The sequence below is a fragment of the Ornithorhynchus anatinus genome, chromosome 3 (genome assembly GCF_004115215.2).
Source record: "Ornithorhynchus anatinus isolate Pmale09 chromosome 3, mOrnAna1.pri.v4, whole genome shotgun sequence".
Lineage (NCBI taxonomy): Eukaryota > Metazoa > Chordata > Mammalia > Monotremata > Ornithorhynchidae > Ornithorhynchus > Ornithorhynchus anatinus.
Window position 1 is genome coordinate 138,465,697 of NC_041730.1, and position 23,137 is coordinate 138,488,833.

The 23,137-nt window shown below is 58.4% G+C and overlaps 1 protein-coding gene across 1 annotated transcript in view; it reads right to left on the bottom strand.

Annotated features, from left to right (window-relative positions):
• The window catches only part of MGMT (O-6-methylguanine-DNA methyltransferase), a 296,061-nt gene that overhangs the window by 264,651 nt on the left and 8,273 nt on the right, over positions 1 to 23,137 (bottom strand). Inside the window, exon 2 of the mRNA XM_029060618.1 lies at positions 16,907 to 16,983. Coding sequence (XP_028916451.1) covers positions 16,907 to 16,916 — 10 coding nt within the window. The 5' untranslated portion in view covers positions 16,917 to 16,983. The remainder of the gene's footprint in view (positions 1 to 16,906; positions 16,984 to 23,137) is intronic.

Here is a 23,137-nt window from a genome sequence, read left to right on the forward strand (position 1 = left end):
TTATTGTCGCTGTTCCCCGCGCCTCGGTTCCCTCATTTGTAAAACGGGGCTCGAGACCGCGAGCCCCATCGGGGACTTGAACGGTGTCCAACCCCGTCCGCTCGTCGATCAACCCCAGCGCTTAACACGCAGCAAGGGCTCCACGAAGACCACAGTTACCACTTATCATTATCATTTTTATTTAACCACTTAACACCTGCTCCCGGAAAGAGCGAAAGGAACGGGTTGTCATCTCCGAGAAGGGTCACATCTACTTTTCTTTCGCAGGAACTCAGCACAGTTCTCTGCCTCGGTCGATCTTCTTTATTGAGCACCTACTAAGTACAGAACACTGAGCACTTGGGCAAACGCCACACAACGGAATTAGCGATCGCGTTCCCTCCTCGCAACAGGCTCATCGAACAGAGGGGCAGGCCGACTTCAATCTGAAGAAACAGGTAATTTGTAATGTACGGTTAAAGGATATTTATGAGAGATAATTCACAGATCTGGACATAAGGGCTGGGGGGGGGGGCCGGGGGGGGGGTGACTATCCCCGGCCATCCAAGAGAAGGCCCTGGCCGTCGGCTATCGCCTGTCAGCTGTGGGACCGTGGGCGAGTCACTTAACTTCTCTGCGCCTCAGTGACCCCGTCTGTAAAACGGGGATGAAGACTGTGAGCCCCACGGGGGACGACCCGATTCCGCCGTGTCTACCCCGGCGGTCGGAACCGTGCTCGGCACACAGCGGGCGCTTGACGGATGCCGACATTATCATAAAGCCGCCCGTCCCCTCTCCCGCTCCCACCTCACCCGGCTGCTCCCCTGCCCCGGCCCCGCCCGCACCCTCCGCTGCGCCGCCGCCGCCCGGCCCGCCCGACCTCGGCCCGCCCGACCTCGGCTCGCGTCCGTCTCGCCGCCGACCGCTCGCCCCCGTCCCGCCTCCGGCCCGGAACGCGCTCCCTCCTCGAATCCCACAGGCGACGACTCTCCTCCCGCCTCGCGGCCTTACCGAAGGCCCGCCTCCTCCGAGAGGCCTCCCCGGACCAAGCCCCGCTTTCCCCCATCTCCCACTCCCTTCTGCGGCGCCCTGATCTGCTCCCTTTGATCGTCCCGCCTCCCGGCCCCACCCGGGTACAGACTGTAATTTAATTATTTCTATCAACGTCCGCCTCCCCCTTTGGACGGTGAGCTCGTCGTGGACAGGGAATTTGCCCGCCTGCTGTTACGCCGTAATCTCCCGGGCGCTCGGTACAGTCTTCGGCACGCGTTAGGTGCTCACTGAATACCACCGATGGAGAAAGTTGCTAGGACCCTGGCTACTGACAGCTCATCGTGGGCAGGGGTCACGTCCGCCGACCCTGTTCCGCCGCGCCCTCCTAAGCGCTTGGTTCGATGCTCTGCGTAAAGCAAGGGCACGATCGATACCGTCGACGGGTCGACCGGTTGGTTGGCGAGTTTTTTTCTTTTTTAACGGTCTTCGCATCCGAGCCCCACGCGGTGCGTGGACTGTCTCCAACCTGATTCACCTTACATCTACCCCAGCGTTTAGTACAGTGCCTTGCACGTAATACACACTTAACGACTACCTTTCTAAAAGAAAACCTCTCCCCACATTCAGTCTTCCTAAAACGCCATCTTCCCCAGGAGGCCTTCCCTGACTAAGCCCCCATTTCTTCCCCCTCTCTCTTTCTCTCCGGGCCGGCCTCTCCTCCCGTCTCCGGGACGTCTCCACCTGGATGTCCTCCCACCACCTAAAACTCGACGCGTCCAAGACCGAGCTCCTCATCTTCCCTCCCGAACCCTGCCCTCTCCCGGACTCTCCCGTCGCCGTGGACGGCACGACCGTCCTTCCCGTCCCGCAAGCCCGCGACGTCGGCGTCGTCCTCGGCCCGGCTCTGACGTTGGTATCCGTTAAGCGCTCACTATTTGCGGGGCACCGTTCTAAGCGCCGGGGTAGTCACGGGGGAATCGGGCCGCCCCACGTGGGGCTCACGGTCTCCATCCCCATTTTCCAGATGAGGTCACTGAGGCAGCTGACGAGCGGCAGGGCCGGGATTCGAACTCTGACTCCGAAGCCCGTGCTCCTTCCACTGAGCCACGCTGCTCACTGGACCCACACATCCGACCCGTCACCAACACCTGCCGGTCCGGCCTTCACGACGTCTTCGAGATCCGCCCTCTCCCCTCCATCCGAACCGTTACCGCGTTAGTACAACCTCTCGTCCCACCCCGGCTGGACTGATGCATCGGACTCCTTTCGGATCTCCCATCCTCCCGTCTCTCCCCTCTTCGGTCTACTCAGTTCACTCTGCTGCCTGGGTTATCCTCCTAGGGAAAGCTTCGGGGCACGTCACCCCCTCCTCCTCAGAAATCTCCCGCGGTCGCCCGTCCACCTTCACGTGAAACGAAAACCTTTCATTGTCGACTTTAAAGCCGTCCGATCCCCCGGCCCCCTCCCACCTCCCCTCCCTCCTCTCCTCCCCCATCGCGGCCCGCGCGCCCCGCTCCTCTGCCGCCGCTCCCCTCCTCGCCGGGCCCCCTTCTCGCCCGTCCCGCCGTCGACCCCGGCCCCCGGCCCGCCTCTGGCCTGGGACCGCCCTCCCTCCTCAGATCTGCCTGACAATCACACTTCCCCCCTCTAAAGCCCGTCCGAAGGCTCCCCTCCTCCAAGAGGCCTTCCCAGACTCAGCCCCCTTCTCCTCGGCTCCCTCTCCTCTCCGCGTCACCTCGGCTCTCTTCTTCGCTCTTGCCCCCCTCCCCTCCCCACAGCACCGATGTATATACGTGTATATATCCGTGACTCTACTCATCTATATCGACGCCCGTTTATCCAATCGAAACGTACGACCGAAGTGAACTGCCATTTATATACGCCTTCGTTTATTCGTTCACGTATATTAACGTCTGTCTCCCCCTCTAGACTGTGGGCTCACCGTGGGCAGGGGAAGCGTCTACTCGTGTCTTAGTACAGTGCTTTGCGCACGTTAAGCGCTCGATAGATACGACTGACCGAACGAACGATGCTACGTCCCGTCATTCGTCCGATCGGTCGTTCGGTAGTATTCACTGAGCCCTCGCTGTGTGCGCAGCACTGTACTAGGCACTCGGAAAGTTCAGTTCGGTAACAGAGAGAGACGATCCTTGCCCACCCAGGGCTCGCGGTCTAGAAAGGGGGAGAGAGACATCAAAAAGAGTAAACAGGCATCGATACAAATACAGAGAATTATAGATCTATACACATCGAACCAGGCGGACGGGCGTTAATCTAAATAGAATCGTGGACACGACCATATATACACATGTGCTGTGGGGCGCGGACGGGAGAAGGCAAAGGGAGCGCGTCGGGGCGGTGGGGAGAGGAGGGGGAGCTGAGGAAGAGGGGGCTTAATATGGGAAGGCCTCCCGGAGGAGGTGAGCCCTCAGGAGGGCTTTGAAGAGGGGAAGAGAGAGAGAGAGTTTGGCGGAGGTGAGGAGGGAGGGCGTTCCGGGACGGCGGGAGGACGCGGGTCCGGGGGCGGACGGCGGGACGGGCGAGGAGGAGGCCCGGTGAGGAGGCGAGCGGCGGCAGAGGAGCGGGGCGCGCGGGCTGCGATGGAGGAGGAGAGGAGGGAGGGGAGGGAGGCCTGGCCGGGGGACGGACGGCTTGGAAGCCGACGGTGAGGAGTTTTTGCTTCATACGGAGGTTGATTTGCAACCACTGGAGATTTTTAAGGGGGGCGGGGGGGGGGGGGGGGGGTGACATGCCCGGAACGTTTACTGATGTCAGTCTCCCCATCTAGACTGTAATTTCCTCGTGGGCGGGTACCGTGCCTGGCAAATCTATTACACTGTCCTCTCCCAAGCATTTAGCACGGTGCTCTACACATAGTAAGTGCCCGATGAATACATACGACAGATTAATAATAAGAATGTCGGGATCTGTCAAGCGCCCGTTATGTGCCGAGCACCGCTCTAAGCGCCGGGGGAGATACAGGATGATCGGCTTGTCCCACGTGGGACTCACAGTCTTAATCCCCACTTGACAGATGAGGTAACTGAGGCACCGAAAAGTGACTTGCCCAAAGTCACACAGCCGACAGGTGGCGGAGCCGGGATTCGAACCCGTGCCCTCTGACTCCTAAGCCCGGGCTCCTTCCACTGAGCCACGCCGCTTCTCTTGACGGCTGACGATCGGGGGAGGCTTCCCGGACAAGGTGAGCTCTTCGGAAGGCTTTTCTTCCAGGATGGGGAGAACCGAGATCTGGTGGGTGTACGGATTACATAATACTAACAATCGTTATTACGGCCTGACGGCAAGACCGTGGGCTTGGGAGTCAGAGGTCACGGGTTCTGATGCCAGCTCTGCCGCTCGTCTGCTGTGTAACCCCGGGCAAGCCACTTGGCTTCTCTCTGCCCGAGTTACCTCGTCTGTAGAACGGGGATGAAGACTGTGAGCCCCACGTGGGACGACCTTTGTCGGCCCGTATCCACGCCCGGGCTTAGAACGGTGCTCGGGACGTAGTAGGTGCTTAACAGATACCATGATAATAATGATGATGATGATGATACGTGCCGGGCCCCGTACTGAGCACTGGGGTGGATACAAGCAAATTGGGTCGGGCACGGTCCTGGTCCCGCATGGGGCTCACGGTCTCAATCCCCGTTCTACAAACGAGGTACCTGAGACCCAGAGAATAATAATAATAACAACGTTGGTACCTGTTAAGCGCTCACCATGTGCCCGAGCACTGTTCTAAGCGCTGGGGGAGACACAGGGGAATGGGGTCGGCCCACGTGGGGCTCACGGTCTTCATCCCCATTTTACAGATGAGGGAACTGAGGCCCAGAGAAGTGAAGGGACTTGCCCTAAGTCACAAAGCAGGCAAGTGGCGGAGCCAAGATCAGAAGCCCTGACCTTCCGACTCCGAGGCCTGGGCTCTATCCACTACGCCGTGCTGCTTCTCCCAGACTCTCTGGTATCTGCGGAGTGTTTACTCTGTGCCAAGCACTCTGCGAAATTCTGGGACAGATACGAGATCATCAAGTTTCACACGGAGCTCACAGGTTAAGTTCATTCGTTCATTCAAGGCAGTGATCGAGTGCTTCCTGTGCGCCGAGGACTGTACTAGGCGCTTGGGAGAGTGCAATCCAACAACAGACTCATTCCCTCCCCACATTCCCATTCTGCAGCTGAGGGAACTGAGGCCCAGCGAAGTCCAGTGATTTGCCCCAGATCACACAGCAGACAGGTGGCAGGGGCAGGACTGGAACTTGGCTCTTCAGACTCGCAGGCCCGGGGAAGCGGCGCGGCTCGGTGGAAAGAGCCCGGGCTCCGGAGTCGGGGGTCACGGGTTCGACTCCCGGCTCCGCCACTCGTCGGCTGTGTGACCGTGGGAGAGTCGCTTCACTTCTCCGGGCCCCGGCGACCTCATCTGGAAAACGGGGATTAACCGTGAGCCTCACGTGGGCCGACCCGATTCCCCCGTATCTCCCCCGGCGCTTAGAACGGTGCTCTGCGCAGAGGAGGCGCTTAACGAATCCCAACGTTATTATTTCCACGAGGCCACGCCGCTTGTGGCCGGCGAAGCCGCCGGGGAAAGGTTCAGCGTTCGGGTTGGACGCTGAACGAACCCGCCGGGACAACCCACCGATGACTCGTCTGGCCCCGACCTTCACGGCCAAGGGATTCCCCACGTTCCCAGCGAACCCAAACCAGCAGAAGGAGCTAAAGCCCGGGCCCGGGAGACCCGGACTCCGCCACTTGTGTGCCGGGCGGCCTTGGCCAGGTCACTTCATTCGTTCATTCAGTCGCATTTACTGAGCGCTTACCGGGTGCAGAGGACCGTACTGAGCGCTCGGAAAGTACGACGCGGCGACAGATAGAGACAGTCCCCGCTGGGCCTCGGTTCCCTCTTCTACGGTACTTGTGAAGCCTCTGTTATGTGCCAAACACTGCTCCACGTGCCGGTGTACAAACAGGTTAATCAGGCTGGACGCAGTCCCTGTCCCACGTGGGACGAGGCAGAGAGAAGTGAAGTGACTTGCTCTAGGCCGCACAGCAGGCGTGTGGTGGAGCCGGGATCGGAACTCAGGTCCTTCGGATTCCCCGACCCGTCCTCTGTCCGCTAAGCCAAGCTGCATCTGTCAGGTAGGGACTGAGATTGTGAGCCTTATTCTGGGACAGGGACTGTGACCAATCCGATTATTCTGAATTCATTCATTCCTTCATTCAATAGCATTTATTGAGCGCTTACTATGTGCAGAGCACTGTACTAAGCGCGTGGAACGGACAAATCGGTAACGGATAGAGGCGGCCCCTGCCCTCTGACGGGCTTACGGTCTAATAATAACGTTGGTAGTTGTTGAGCGCTTACTATGTGCCGAGCACTGTTCCAAGCGCCGGGGTAGTCACGGGCAGATCAGGTTGTCCCACGTGGGGTTCACAGTCCTAATCCCCATTTGACAGATGAGGTAACTGAGGCCCAGAGAAGTTAAGTGACTCGCCCACAGTCACACGGCTGACACGGACAGACGAGAACAGCAGCAATAAATAGAATCGAGATAAACAGAATCGAGATGAACAGAATCAAGATCTGAATCTCCCCCGGCGCTTAGAACGGTGCCTGGCGCGCAGTAAGCGCTTAACAAATACCACAGTTATTATTAGAACAATTAGCAGTGTAGTATTACCATCATCATCCAACAGCCACGGTTGCCGGAAAGGAACGGCAAGAGTCGGCAATTAAAAAAATAGAACTGACAGTCGCTCATCACTCCACTTATAGCTTTGGGTCCCTGGCACTCCAAAAACACTCCAGTGATATGCAAAGATACACAAGTCTTTTTTTTTTTTTTTTTTTTTAATTCTGAAAGAGTTATCTAATTTACTGCAGTTATTAAGTAAATATGACATAGGCTTAACAATCAAAACTGATTTAGGGAGCTTACTCGTAACCGTCAAATCGTGCCGCTAATCCTCTTTGGATAGTAATCAAACAATCTAAGAGGCTCAAGAATGAAAAAAAAAAAAAATACCTTTTCCCCCCCCAAGTCGCAGAAGCCTGGAGCTTTTTGGCTAATTTTTCTGCGGGCTGGGGCTGACGGGCCTGAAACCATTCCGGGTCTGTGACAGAAACGTTGTTCCGGGGCGAATCTCTCAGCTGATTTAATCTCCGGAGGAATGCCCTTCCTTCTCTCTCCAATCTCTTTCCACGCTAAAAGGCACAGATTTTTTCGTAAGCCCATTCTTCGACAGAATTTCATTCACAGTCGCCGCGCTTGCTCCCTCTCCGTAGGCTTTTATGGCAATAACCGTAGCCCGCGTCGAGCGCTTGCCTCGTCTTATGCCGTCGAGTCGTTTCCGACCCGGAGCGACACCTCGGACATCTCAGAGAAGCAGCGTGGCTCAGTGGAAAGAGCCCGGGCTGGGCCGTCAGAGGTCACGGGTTCCAATCCCAGCTCCGCCGCTTGTCGGCTGCGTGACTTCACCTCGCTTCTCGGTGCCTCGGTTACCCCATCTGTAAAACGGGGATCAAGGCCGTGAACCCCGCGTGGGATAACCTGATCACCTTGTATCCCTCCAGCGCTTAGAACGGCGCCTGGCACATAGTAAGCGCTTAACAGATGCCGTCGTTATTATCTCGGACACGTCTCTCCCGGAAGGTTCCGCTCTCCCCATCTGCCGTCGTTCTGGGAGCGGATCCACGGAGTCTTCTTGGGAAAAAACCCGGCAGGGGTTGACCGTCGCGGGCCTCCGCGTAGTAAACCCGAGTCTCCGCCCTCGACTCTCTCCGGTGCCGCCGCTGCCCGGCACGGGGACGTTCTGACCCGCAGCCGACGGCCCGCCGCTCGCCGGCCACCGGCCGAGCTAGGAACGGGACGGACGGGGCCTCTGCTTCCCTCTCCCTCCCGTAGCTGAGATCGGTAGAGGACTGGAAACTCTCCGGATGCGACCCCGAGGGGGGTGTTAAGCACGTACTATGTGCCAAAGCCTGCTCTAAGCACCGAAGCAGATACAGAAATCATTCATTCATTCAATCCCGCTTACTGAGCACTCACTCCGCGCAGAGCACCGCGCCGAGCACTCGGGGGAGGACAAGACGACCATAAACAGACACGTTCCCCGCCCACCATGAGTTTACGGTCTCGAGGGGGAGACAGATATTAACAGAAATAAATAAATGACAGCTAGGTACTTAAGTGCTGTGGGGCCGGGGGGGGGGGGGGGGAGAGCAAAGGGAGCGAGTCGCGGTGACGCAGAAGGGAGGGGGAGATGAGGGAAAGCGGGGCTTAGTCAGGGAAGGCCTCTCGGAGGAGACGGGCCTCCGGTAAGGCTCTGAAGAGGGGAGAGAGTCATCGTCTGCCGGATCAGAGGAGGGAGGGCGTTCCGGGCCGGAGGCCGTACGTGGGCCGGGGGTCGACGGCGAGACGGGCGAGACGGAGGCCCAGGGAGGAGGGGAGCGGCGGCAGAGGAGCGGAGCGCGCGGGCTGCGATGGGAGGAGGAGAGGAGGGAGGGGAGGGACGAGGGGGCCGGGGGGATGGACGGCTTGGAGGCCGATGGTGAGGAGTTTCTGTCTGATACGGAGTTGGAGGGGCAACCACTGGAGATTTCTGCGGAGCGGGGTGACGTGCCCAGAACATCTGCGTAGGAAAACGGTATAGTGCTCTGCACACGGTTAGCGCTCAATAAATATCGTTGATTGATTGAAGCCCGGGGGGAGTAAAGGTTGGAGAAGTTCTTCCCGCACTACACGTTCAGATACCGAGAAGCAGCGTGGCTCAGTGGCAAGAGCCCGGGCTTGGGAGTCGGAGGTCGCGGGTTCGATTCCCGGCTCGGCCGCTCGTCGGCTGTGTGACCGTGGGCGAGTCGCTTCCCTTCTCTGGGCCCCGGTTCCCTCGTCTGGAAAAGGGGGATTAACCGTGAACCCCACAGGGGACAACCTGATCAGCCCGTATCCACTCCGGCGCTAAGAACGGTGCTCTGCACAGAGTAAGCGCTTAACAGATACCAACGTTACTATTATTACTGTAAAATCAAAACACAAGCCATAATAAAAAAATCCCACGTTTCTCAGTTCTGTGAGATTTAAAACCACTTTTTTTCAAACTAAAAATAGCTAAAAATAAACGCCCTCTGAAATGACCTGCCATAGTATGGGTGCTTCTTTCTCGAGACCAGAGACAAAAATCATATCCAACTTCCACTCTCCTAGGTAACTGCGAATTGATTATCTGATGATTTGTTTCAGTATTCCTTGATTCCCCGTAAACAAATACAGTGATACTGAACACAAACCACATCCGCCAAAGCCAGAACACAGTCGGCTGGTGACACCCGGGGAAGGCTGATGGGAAGATGTGAGGTCCGGCGGAATTAGCCCGGGCCTGGGAGTCAGAGGACCTGGGTTCCAATCCCTTCTCGTCCACTTCTCTCCCGGGTGACCTTGGGCAAGTCGCTTAGCTTCTCTGTGCCTCAGTTAGCTCATCTGTAAAATGGAGATTAAGACTGTGAGCCCCACGTGGGACCACCTGCTTACCTTGTGTCTACACCAGTGGTAAGAACAGTGCTTGATACCTAGTAAGCGCTTAACAGATACCATCGTTATTATTACTTACTATTACAGGAACGGAGTTCTGCTCGACTAACCTGCATCTACCCTAGCCTTTAGTAATGATAACGGTGGTATCTCTTCCCCTCCCCTCAGCACTGTGATCATTTGTCTATGTTTTTATTACCCTATTTACTCTGTTAATGAGGTGTACATCTCCTCGATTCTATTTATCGTGATGATGTTGTCTTGTTTCTGTCCGTCCGTCTCCCCGAATTAGACTGTGAGCCCGTCACCGGGCAGGGACCGTCTCTATCTGTTGCCGCATCGTGCATTCCAAATGCTTAGTCCAGTGCTCTGCACAAAGTAGGCGCTCAATAAATACGACTGAATGACTGAACGAAGTGCTTACGATGTGCCAAACCCTGTTCTAAGCGCTGGGATAGATACAAGGTGATCAGGGTGTCCCACGTGGGGCGCACAGTCATAATCCCCATTTTACAGATGAGGTAACTGAGTACAGTGCCTGGCACCGAGTAGGCGCTCAACAAGTATCATAAAAGAAAAAGGCGGTTTTATCTCTTCCCCTGTGATTAATAACAATAATGTCGGTATTTGTTAAGCGCTCACTAGGTGCCGAGCGCTGTGCTAAGCGCTGGGGGAGACACAGGGGAATCAGGTCGTCCCACGTGAGGCTCACGGTCTTCATCCCCATTTTGCGGATGAGGGAACCGCGGAACAGAGAAGCGAAGTGACTCGCCCAAAGTCACCCGGCTGAACGAGCGGCGGAGCCGGGATTCGGACCCGTGACCTCTGACTCCCAAGCCCGGGCTCTTTCCACTGAGCCGCGCTGCTTCTCAACAAGATTAAACCAACGAGAGCCACATCCCAAAACTCTACCGTGCCCTCTCAACCGCTCAGTACCGTTCTCCGCACACCATCGGCGCTCGAATACCCTCGATCAATTTTGATTCCCATACACTCAGCACCCCGTGAATACGCGTTGCTTTTGATTCCTTTCTTTTCTAATCCATCAGTGATATTCACTGAGCTCTTCCCGTACTAGACGCCTGGGAGTTTACAATACGACAGAGTTCTCAGGCACTTTCCCACCTCACGGGGGGCTTACGGTCTAGAAGGGGAGAGGGACGTTAATGACGATTATGGGACTCGTTAAGCGCCGACCACATACCGAGCACTGCTCTAAGCGTTGGGGTAGAGGGAGGTTAATCGGGGGTCGGACCCAGTCCGTCCCACACGGGACTCAGATTTTTCATCTCCATTTTACGGACGAGGGAACTGAAGCATAAGAACTAATAATGATAACGATGAGCGCTTACCACGTACAAGGCACCGTACTAACCGCTTGGGGGAGGGACGAGCAAATCGGGTTGGACACAGTCCCCGTCCCACGTGGGGCTCACGGCTCGCTCCCCGTTTTACAGATGAGGGAACCGCGGCCCAGAGAAGAGAAGCGACCGGCCCAAGGTCACACAGCAGAGACGCGGGGGAGAAGGAGTTAGAACCCAGGTCCCCTGACTCCCGGGCCCGGGCCCGAACCACTCGTCCACCCCGCTCCTGGACCCACCTGGACACGCGTGTCACCGTTCCAGTCACCGACGCACGCTCTTTCGGTCCGGGCCAAAAAATGAGTCCGGACGCGCGCGGGGGACGAGAGGTAAAGTCGCAAGCGCGGGGAGCTGAACCTCCCGGAAAAATGACGTTTCCCCGGACGCGCGTCCCTCCCGAACCCCGCCCTCTCTTCCTCCTCCAATTTCCGCCCAGCCCGCTCAGAAGCCCCCGAAACGAAAGGTAACGCGACTAGGCATAACACGATAAAAGATATTACCTGCAGACCGCATGATTGCCGCCAATTATGAGAATCGCTTCGACTTAATTTCAAAAGCGCAATCGCTCTCGACTGTAACAGGCTCTTTTTTAAAATATCAAACGGGATCACATTAAGCCAGCAATAACTCACCTTCCAGCTATAACACCGATAGTCCTCATCGACGAGCCGGGCTAATTCCGGTTAATTTTATTGTATTTCGGCGCGATCTCCCATTTGCGTGCAATTACCTTTATCGTGTTATCGCCTTGCCAGAAAGCAATCGGAGCGATCATTTGAGGAGGGAGGTTTCTAAATTCCCGAATCCCAGTTGCTGGCGTTTTTTGATGAAATAGCAGCTTTATCTCGTGGAGTGGCGGGGGTCGCCGGATAAATCGAGCGTCAGTCAGGAACAGCTGACCTCCCGGTGCCTGGCAGGATATAAGCGCTGATTCCAGAGAAACTTTCCTGCCTCATCCATCATTCTTCATAATACTAAAATAGCTCCCCACCTGAAGAGTAGGAACTAGAGAATAATAAAAATGAAAAAAAATAAAATAAAATAAAATAAAAAATCCCAGCAATATGGGTAAAACCATTACCGGCTCTGTGACGCGGGACCGAAGACCTGGGCAAACAGACGCGACGAAGAAAACGCGGACGTTTTAAACGAGGGCGGCGACCGACGTCCTTCGCGCGTCGCAGTGGAGAGCGCGGCGAGACGGGAGGAGACGCAACGTGGCGAGTGGGAGGGCCTGGGAATCGGGGATCCGGGTTCTAATTCCGACCCCGGCCACCTGTCTGCTGCGTGAGACGCCGAGCCAGTCTTTTCGCTCCTCGGGGCCTCGGTTGACTCATCTGTAAAATGGGGATAAGAGAGCCGTTCTCTCTCCCTCCTTGACCGTTGAGGCCAGTGCGGGATAGGGATTGTTCCCGATCAGATAAAGCAGAGAGGACCCAGGCCTGGGAGCCAGAAGGTCATGGGTTCTAATCCCCATCTGCCACCCGTCTGCCGCGGGACTGCTGAGGGCCTCAGGCGCCTCTTCCGTAAAATGATATTAATACTAGGTTTGGTCTTCGTTAGGCGCTTACTACGTGCCAAGCACCGTCCTGAGCGCTGGGGGAGATACAAAGTAGTCAGGTTGGCCCAGGTGGGGCTCACGGTCTTAATCCCCATTTTACAGACGAGATACACGAGGCACAGGGAAGTGGCTGGCCCCGGGTCACACGGCAGACAGGCGGAGGAGCCGGGATTAGAACCCAGGTCCTCTGCCTCCCAAGCCCTCGCCCTTGCCACTAGGCCACGTTGCTACGGGATTGAGACTGCGAGCCCCACGTGGGACAGGGACTGCGTCCCACGCGATTTGCTCGTATCCACTCCGGCACACGGTAACCGCAGCGCTTAAGAAATACCATTATTACTGTTGTTATAGTCGTTCGGTCCATCGATCGCATTTATGGAGGGCTGGGGAGAGTACAATATAACCGTGAACAGACATTCTCTGCCACGATGAGCTTCTACTCTAGAGTAATAATTAGAATAATGTCGGTATTTGCGAAGCGCTTACTATGTGCAGAGCACTGTTCTAAGCGCTGGGGGAGATACAGAATAGGTTTACAGTCTTAGGGTAGGCCACGCCGCTTCATTCTCCCATTCTCCTTCCCTACAGGCAAATGGCAACCCATGGCTCCTCCATCCTCACCCGGGGGGGGGGGGGGGGGGGGGGGGGGTCGGGTCAGGACCACGCTGGACTTTTAATAATGTTGGTATTTGTTAAGCGCTTACTATGTGCCGAGCACTGTTCTAAGCGCTGGGGGAGATACAGGGGAATCGGGTCGTCCCTCGTGAGGCCCACAGTCTTCATCCCCATTTTACAGAGGAGGGAACTGAGGCACCGAGAAGCGAAGCGACTCGCCCACAGTCACCCGGCTGACAAGTGGCAGAGCCGGGAGTCGAACCCATGACCTCTGACTCCGAAGCCCGGGCTCTTTCCACTGAGCCACGCGGACTTTTAGCATTTGGGAAGTTGGAGTTTTGGCTACCAGACGCTCGCGAGAATGAGGAGGCAGTGTGGCCAAACGGAAAGAGCGGCGGCTGAGAGACCGAGGACCCGGGTTCCGATTCCACCTCTGCTGGCTGAGCAAATCACCTCGTTCGTTCGTTCGTTCGTTCGTTCGTTCAACTGTACTTATTGAGTGTCGCTTTTGTGCAGAGCACTGTACTAGGCGCTTGGGAGAGGACAGTAGAACAATGAACGGACACACTCCCTGCCCACGACAAGCTTACAGTCTAAAACAGATCTGAGGGGGGATGAATTCAGGGAGCGAGTCAAGGAGGCCTCGGACAAATCGCTTCCCTCCTCTGTGCCTCATTCATTCAGTCGTATTCACTGAGCGCTTACTATGCGCAGAGCGCCGTACCAAGCGCTTGGAACGGACGAGTCGGCAGCAGGTAGAGACGGTCCCTGCCCTCCGACGGGCTTAGAGTCTAATCGACTCGTTCATTCACTCGTTCAGTTTCATTTATTGAGTGCTCACCGTGTGCAGAGCACCGTACCACTCAGCAATAGAGACGATCCCCGCCCACACACGTCTAGAAGCGGGGAGGGCGACATCAAAAGAAGTAAACGAACGTGCCTCAGTTTCCTCTGCCGTAAAACGGGGACTCGAATCCTGTTCCCCTCATGGTTAGTCTAGGAGCCCCATGCGGGACGGGGACTGGGTCTGACCTGATCGGCTTGTCTACGAATACAGTGCCGGACCTAGATGTACTTGCTTTTTTGAAAAAATGTATTTTTTTAAGCCTGTAACAAATACTTAAAAAAAGAAGTATTCTGTCGTCACGAAGCCCCTGCCCTTCCTGGGGCGCAGCATCGAGGCTTCACAACCGTGGAGACGAGATACAAAACACGACCGGCTGACCTCAGCACTTAGAACAGCGCTTGGCACACTGCAAACGCCGTAGTGTACTCTCCCGAGCGCTTAATAGACCGTTCCGCGCCGATTAAGGGCTCCACGATTGACCGATATTAACAAATACCGTAAAAGACGGAGACGGATACCATATCAGTCGATACCATGCTCTCCCATAAGTGCTTGGGAGAGTAATAATGATGATGATGATGGTATTTAAGCGCTTACTATGTGCCAAGCACTGTTCTCCTCGCTGAGGAAGATAGAAGATGATCGGGTTGGCCCACGGGGGGCTCAGGGTCTTAATCCCCATTTTACAGACGAGGTAACTGAGGCACAGAGATGTTAAGTGACTTGCCCGAAGTCACTCGGCCGACAAGTGGCGGAGCTGGGACTGAGTAGGGCGGAACGGAGTCGGTGGCCACGTTTCCTACCCACGACGAGCTTACGGTCTGGGGGACGACAGCGTGCGAGACTCACGTGTTTTATATCTCACACGGATAGGAGGAAAAAGAGAGAGAGAAGCAGCGTGGCTCAGTGGAAAGAGCCCGGGCTCTGGAGTCGGAGCTCGTGAGTTCGAATCCCAGCTCTGCCACCTGTCAGCTGCGTGACGGCGGGCGAGTCGCCTCACTTCTCTGGGCCTCCGTTACCTCATCTGTAAAATGAGGATGAAGACCGGGAGCCCCACGTGGGACGACCCGACTCCCCTGTGTCTCCCCCAGCGCTCAGAACGGTGCTCGGCACCTAGTAAGCGCTTAACAGATACCAACATTATTATTATTATTATTATTATGATTATTAACTTGGACCGGGAACAACACGAGGACGGAAAGCTGCGGGACGGAATCAAGCCTTCACCAGTAGAGCCTTTAAAATCCACTGGATCATCTTGGAATGGAAGTGATGATCACCCATCACCATCCACTTCATTCACTCATTCACTAGTCTTTACTGAGCGCTCACTAGGTGCAGAACACTGTACTGAGCCCTTGGAATGTACGATTCGGCGACAGACAGAGACAATCCCCGCCCAACGACGAGGGGCTCACGGTCTAATCGAAGAGAAAAGCGCTTACTGTGTGCAGAGGACTCTTCTGAGCGCCTGGGGAGCTAATCAGACTGTCCCACGTGAGGCTCACAGTCTCAATCCCCATTTGACGGATGAGGTAACTGAGGCGCAGGGCAGTGAAGCGACCTGCCCGCGGTCACACAGCCGATGAGTGGCAGAGCCAGGACTCGAACCCATGACCTCGGACTCCAAGCCCGGGCTCCTTCCGCTGAGCCACGCTGCTTTCCTTATTAGAAATGCTTTGCACCGAGGGCAATGATAATGATACAGCGCTCACTGCGTGCCGAGCACCGTCCTAAGCGCCGGGGTAGGCGCGGGGTCATCGGGCCGTCCCCCGTGAGGCTCCCGGTCAATCCCCATTTTCCAGATGAGGGAACTGAGGCGCAGAGAAGTGAAGCGACTCGCCCACGGTCACGCAGCCGACGAGGGGCGGAGCCGGCATTCGAACCCGGGACCTCCGCCTCCCAAGCCCGGGCTCTTTCCGCTGAGCCCCGCTGCTCTACTTATTAGGAAGGCTTTGCACGGGGATTCGGTTGGGCCTCGCCGATAATACGGTCCCGCGACGGAACATTCAGGTCCGTTCTAGCTTTCCCTTGCTTTCCCTGGGCCAAATGAAGGGGGGATCGGAGGTGGCTCTCACCGTCAGGGAAAAACCCCGCATCCCCCTGAGGACGCGGTCCGGGAGAGTCCCAGCACCTGTCGCCTTTCACTCGATCAGTTATATTTACTGAGCGCTTACTGTGTGCCGGGCGCTACCCTACGCGCTCAGGAGATCGCAGGACGACGACAGACGCGTTCACCGCCCGCAACGAGCCGACGGTCTACGCGGGAGGAGACGGACGTTAATATAAATCGCTAAACGAGGGACACGGATCTAAGCGGGGGCGGGGCCGGGAGGGGGGATGGAAAAAGGGAGCGAGTCGGGGGCGACGCGGACGGGGGCGGGAGAAGAGGAAAGGGGGGCGCGGTCGGGGAAGGCCTCTTGGAGGAGATGGGCCTTCAGACGAGGGTCTGGAGGGTGGGTGGGGAGAGTCGCTGTCAGAGCAGCGTGGCTCGGCGGAAAGGGCCCGGGCCTGGGAGTCAGAGGTCACGGGTTCGACTCCCGGCTCCGCCGCCCGTCGGCTGCGTGACCGTGGGCGAGTGGCCTCACTTCTCCGGGCCCCGCCCCCCTCACCTGGAAAATGGGGATTAACCGGGAGCCTCACGTGGGACGACCCGACGACCCCGCCATCTCCCCCAGCGCTCGGGACGGTGCTCGGCACGTAGCAGGCGCTTGACGAGTACCGACGTCATTATTATCTGAGGAGGGAGGGATTAAGTCTGGGAGCTCAACGCGAGACAGGGACCGTGTCCGACCCAACTACCTTGTATCTGTTCCAGAGCTCGGTCAGGTGCCCGGCCGCACAGAAAGGACTCAACCAACACCACGGCTGTTAGTATCTGTAGGAGTGGGAATACTGGGCGCTTACTCTGTGCCAAGCACCGGACCGTGCGCTGGGGCGGAGAGAAGATCATCAGGTCAGGGCCCTCCGGGGCGGATGGGGTGAAGTCGGCGGTGAGACGTGATCGCGCCGCCCGGGCCCTCACCTACACGCATCCAACTCTCCACGGGAAGGTGGGGTCCTCGTCCCCCGAGGCTCTGGGAGGCCGGCGATCCGCTCCGCCTAAGGGGAGAAAAATGAAAGGAGAAAGAAACGCGGTCAGAAACGGTTACGTCGGTACCTGCTAAGCGCTTACTAGGTGCCGAGGAGATGCGAGGTCATCGGCTGGTCCCGCGTGGGGCTCCCGGTCCTCATCCCCATTTGACAGATGAGGTCACTGAGGCACAGAGAAGCGAAGCGACTCGTCCACGGTCACACGGCCGACAAGCGGCGGAGCTGGGATTAGAACCCACGACCTCCGACTCCTAGGCCCGGGCTCTTGCCCCTGAGCCACGACAAGGGGCCGAGCTTCCAGCAGCCCATACGTCCCCCAGCCGACGGGCAAAGACCATTTTCTTTTTCCAAATGGCATTTGGTAAGAACTGACGAGGCGCCGGGCACCGTTCTGAGCGCCGGGGTAGGTACGGGGTCACCGGGTCGTCCCACGCCGGGCTCCCACGGGGCTCTTCATCCCCATTGGACAGATGAGGTCACTGAGGCCCGGCCCAGTGAGACGACGTGATCGAGGGAGATGAGCGGCGGAGGGGGGATTAGGATGGGTGGGATTAGAACGCGGGTCGTGGTCTAGAGGGAAGAGCCCGGGTTTGGCGGTCAGACGTCGTGGGTTCTAATCCCGTCTCCGCCCCTTGTCAGCTGCGTGACTTGGGGCAAGTCACTTCACTTCTCTGGGCCTCAGCGACCTCATCTGTCCGATGGGGATGAAGACTGGGAGCCCTAGGGATGACAACCTGATCACGTGGTATCCGCGCTAGCGCTCGGCACGGTGTTTGGCATATAATAATAATAATAATAATAATAATAATAATGTTGGCATCTGTTAAGCGCCCACTACGTGCCGAGCGCCGTTCTAGGCGCCGGGGTAGACACAGGGGAATCGGGTCGTCCCACGTGGGGCTCGCGGTCCTCATCCCCATTTTGCAGATGAGGGAACCGAGGCACCGAGAAGTGAAGTGACTCGCCCGGGGTCACACAGCCGACGAGCGGCCGAGCCGGGATTCGAGCCCGTGACCTCCGACTCCAACGCCCGCGCTCTTTCCGCTGAGCCACGCCGCTTCTCGACAAATACCAGCATTACTGTTATCATCATCTGACTCCCAGGCCCGTGCCGGAGCCACCGGTCAACGCCGCTTCTCTGTCATCATCCCGGTCGCCGCTTCTACTTCGGCTACGTGCTCTCCGTACGGATTTCAACGAAAAGCCCGGTGCTGGAAGTTTAGAGGGCGCGGACACCCAGAGGGATGGCGATTTCCTTTCTTCAGTCGACCGACGGCATTTACTGAGCGCTCACTACGCGCGGAGCATTGTGCGAAGCGCCTCGGGGGGGTCCGCTGTAACAGAACTAGCGGACACGTTCCCTGCCCGCGACGAGCCTCCGGTCCAGAGGGGGACGCGGGCGTTAATTTGAATAAACGGTTCGTGACGTTTAAAAGATAAATAAAAACGAACGGTGGTACCTGTTAAGCGCTTACTACGTGCAAAGCACCGTGCCGAGCGCCGGGGGGGGATACGGGGTGATCGGGTCGTCCCACGTGGGGCTCGCGGTTTTAATCCCCGTTTCACAGACGAGGCGACCGGGGCGAAAGATGCGTCTCTACGGGTCGCGGGGCCGGGGGCGGGGCGAACATCAAACGTCCGAAGTCACGGGTCGGAGCGCAGAGGCGCCGCGGGAGGGAGACGGGGCTGGCGGGAGGAAGGGTTTAATCGGGGAGGGCCTCTTGGAGGAGGAGTGACCTCAACGACGTGCTGAAGGGGGCGAAAACTGCGCTTTGGCTTCTGTGCAAGCGGGAGGGAATTCCAGGCCAAGGGGAGGATGGGGAAAAGGGGTCGGAGGCGAGGCAGACGAGATCGGGGCCCAGTGAGGAAGCTGGCGCCGTTCATTCAACTGTATCTACTGAGCGCCCGCTGTGTGCAGGGCACTGTACTAAGCGCTCGGAAAGCACAATTCGGCAACAGACGAGAGACGGTCCCCGCCCACAACGGGCTCCCAGCCTAGAAGCGGGGAGGCGGGCATCGAGACGCCAGAGGAGCGGAGCGCGCGGGCCGGACCGGAGGAGGAGAGCGGCGACGAGAGGTGGGAGGGGGCGACCTGACCGAGCGCTTTACGGCCAAAGGTGAGGAGTTTCCGTCTGAGGGGGAGGGGGAGGGGCGACCGCCGGAGGTCTCCGAGGAGCGGGGAGACGCGGACTGGACGTCCGTGGAGGAGTGATGATTCGTTCAGCAGATGACCCTCGCCCCAGAATGGGAACTGTGAAGTTCGGGAGGTGGCCCGTAGCGGAGGCCCATCACCACGCGAAATGGAAGGAACGGCTCTGTTGTCTCCGTCTGTAGAGCCTCCACCTAATGATGATAACGTCGGTATCTGTTAAGCGCTCGCTAGGCGCCGAGCCCTGTTCTAAGCGCTGGGGTGGACACGGGGCCATCGGGCGGTCCCACGTGGGGCTCCCGGTCTTCATCCCCATTTTACAGATGAGGGAACCGAGGCACCGAGAAGCCAAGTGACTCGCCCAGAGTCACACAGCTGACGGGTGGCAGAGCCGGGGTTCGAACCCACGACCTCCGACTCCAAAGCCCGGGCTCTTTCCGGTGAGCCACGTGAGCTATGTGCCGAGCGCTGTTCTAAGCGCTGGCGAAGACACGGGGGGAATCGGGCCGTCCCGCGTGGGGCTCCCGCTCTTCATCCCCATTTTCCAGATGAGGGAACCGAGGCCCCGAGAAGCGAAGTGACTCGCCCACGGTCACGCAGCCGACAAGCGGCCGAGCCGGGATTCGACCTCACGAGCCCTGACTCCAGAGCCCGGGCTCTTTCCACTGAGCCACGCCGCTTCCCTGCGCCGTTCTAAGCGCCGGGGGAGACACAGGGTCACCAGGTCGTCCCCCGTGAGGCTCACGGTCCATCCCCGTTTGACAGAGGCACGGAGAAGTGACGTGACCTGCCCCCAGTCACACAGCTTCCACCTGCAGGGTAAGGCCGAACTTCAAGGCCGCGCCCCGAAGCGGTCGGGCCGGCGCCGTGGGTGTGGTAACGATAAGGACGGCGTCCGTTGAGCGCTCACTCTGTCCCGAGCACTGTAACGAGAGCTGGGGAAACTACAAAGCAGTCAGGTTGCCCCACGTGGGGCTCACCGTCTTCGTCCCCGTGGAACGGACGAGGTCACCGAGGCCCAGGGGAGCTAAGAGACTTGCCCGAGGTCACACAGCCGACGGGCGGCGGGGCCGGGACCGGAGCCCACGTCCTCTGACCTCCGAACCCACGCTCTCTCCACTGAGCTGCGGCGGCGCTTCTCTAATGCGGTGAGATATCGTCCTCGTCACCGCACCTACTAAGCGCTTACCAGGCGCCGGGCACCGGTCTAAGTGCCGAGGTAGACACGGGGCGATCGGGTCGGACCCGGGACCCGTCCCGCGTGGGGCTCACGCTTTCAATCCCCATTTTACAAGGTCCGAGGTCACCCAGCAGACACGTGACGGAGCCGGGATCGGAACCCAGGCCCTTCTGACTTCCAGGCCTGGGTTCGCTCCACTAGGCCAGGCTGCTTCTCGGCAAGACCCTCTGAGACTGCAAACCCGTACGCGGGCAGGGAACGTGTCTGCAAAATCTGCTGTACCGTAATAATACTGATTACGGTATCTGTTGAGCGCTCACTACGTGCCAGGCACTGTACTAAGCACCGGGGTAGATGCAAGCAAATCAGGTTGGACACAGCCCGGCATACGGCCCGTCGTCTCAATCCCCGTTTGATTAAAGCGCCCGGCACGCTGAAAGCGCTCAACAGATACCCTAATTATTATCTTTCGGATAAGGAAACCGAGGCCCGGGGAGGTGAAGTGACTTGCCCAAGGTCACACGGCGGACGAGCGGCGGAGCCGGGATTGGAACCCAGTTCCTTCTGATTCCCAGGCCCGCCCCCCATCCATTAGGCCACACCGCTTAATAACGACAGTAATAATGCCGGCATTTGTTCGGCGCTTACTACGTGCGGCTCAGCGGAAAGAGCCCGGGCTTCGGAGTCAGAGGTCACGGGTTCGACTCCCGGCTCCGCCGCTCGTCAGCTGGGTGACCGTGGGCGAGTCGCTTCGCTTCTCTGGGCCTCGGTCAACTCGTCCGCAAAACGGGGACGAAGACCGTGAGCCTCACGTGGGGCGACCCGATTCCCCCGTGTCTCCCCCAGCGCACGTAGTAAGCGCTTAACCGATACCGACATTATCGTTATCTGCACGCAGTGGCGGCTCAACAGATACTATTAAGACTACGATTCCTGGAGAAATACCCCCGTTGGGCCAACGCGGGTGATTTTCCCCCGCACACAGACGAGGCTCAAGAAGCGGCGTGGCTCGGCGGAAAGAGCCCGGGCTTGGGAGTCAGGGGTCACGGGGTCGAATCCCACCTCTGCCCCTCGTCAGCTGGGTGACCGTGGGCCAGTCGCTTCGCTTCTCTGTGCCTCAGTTCCCTCATCCGTCAAATGGGGATGAAGACCGTGAGCCCCACGGGGGACCGCCCGATTCCCTCGTATCTCCCCCGGCGCTCGGAACGGCGCTCCGCACGTAGTAAAGCGCTGACCAGGTACCGACATTATCATCACGGCGGCGGCGGCGATTTCTGAAGAGGCAGAGTCCCCCGAACGGTCCCATTCCCGCGGGACGCTTCAGGGAAGCCCGAGGCCCTCAGGTCTCCGGGGCCAATCCCACCCTGACTCCGGGAAGGAAAGACCGAGCCACGAAGACGGAGAAGAAGGAAACCCGTCCCGTCCCGTCATCGGTCCAGGGATACGATTCCGTAGGAAAACACCCAAAGTACATTGGATTTTTGGTCAGGATGAAAGACGGAAAATATTCGCGCAATCTATTCTGATCGGGTTCCCACGGTAACTGTACGATTGGGTTTTTCGATACCGGCCCCGAGAGAGGCTGGGGCGCACTTGTAAAATATACTTCAAACAGCCTGAATTGTTTTTACATTACAGCACTCCCAGGAAATCAATTACTGCCTATCCCCACCCCAACCATCAGTGGCGGGAGACGTTCCCGCCGGTCGCCGTATTAACCTGAGTCGCGTGAGAAACACCACGGATCGCGATCGTTACGGGAAACCCGTCGCGCCCGCGCCCTCCGGGTCGGTCCAATCCGTTCCGAGGGATCGACCCGGAGCGTCTCCCGGGCGGAGGGCCCGAGCCGGAACGCCCGCCCGACCGTCCGGCCGCTCCCGTCGATCCGGAGGATGAGCGGAACCGATCGCTGATAATTACGTTCTGAGGCGACGCCCGGGGTGAAGCGTATTCTTAGAGACCCTCGCCACGGAATCGGGCGGCCGACGGAATCGGGCATTAAAAAAGGTCGCCGAAGAGGACGTAAATCCGGGCTTGAGAGGTTAACGGCGCAACGGCGGGCCCGGCGCCGTCCCCGACGGGGAAGTGTTCCCTTTGAACCGATGGGGACGGGACCCCGGCTTCGGCCCTGGACCCGAACCGGCCACGGGGGCTGATTTCTTAAAAGGTGAGAGATCATCCTCCGCCGACCTCTCCAGGCCCGAAACGGGGGGGTGGGTAGGGAACGCGTCCGTCCCGTCGTTCCGTCTCACGGGAGCGGCGTGGCTTGGCGGCTGCAGCCCGGTCCCGGGCGTCCGGTGGTCACGGGTTCTAATCCCGGCCGCGCCGGGTGACCTCAGGCGAGTCACTTGACTTCTCCGGGCCTCAGTCACCCCGTTGGCTAAACGGGGATTCAAAACCGGTCCTCTCTCCTACTCAGACCGCGAGCCCCGTGGGAGACGACGACTGGGTCCGGCCGGTTTAGGGTGCCTCTTTCCCAGCGTCCGCTACGGTGCTCAGACGCAACGAGAGCCTGACGAACACCGCCCCTGCGACGATTTCTTCAGACCGCGGCCGAGCCTCCGCCGGGTGCCCGGGACGGATCGGACGTCGGCGAAGCGCTAGACCCGAGAAGCGGCGCGGCGGCTCGCCCACCTGTCAGTTGTGTGACTTTGGGCGAGTCACTTCTCTGGGCCTCGGCGACCTCATCTGTAAAATGGGGACGAAGACCGCGAGCCCCACGTGGGACGACCCGATTCCCCCGTGTCCCCCCCCCCCAGCGCTCAGAACGGTGCTCGGCACATAGCAGGCGCTTACCGAATCCCGACAGAGCCCGGGCCCGGGAGCCGGAAGGT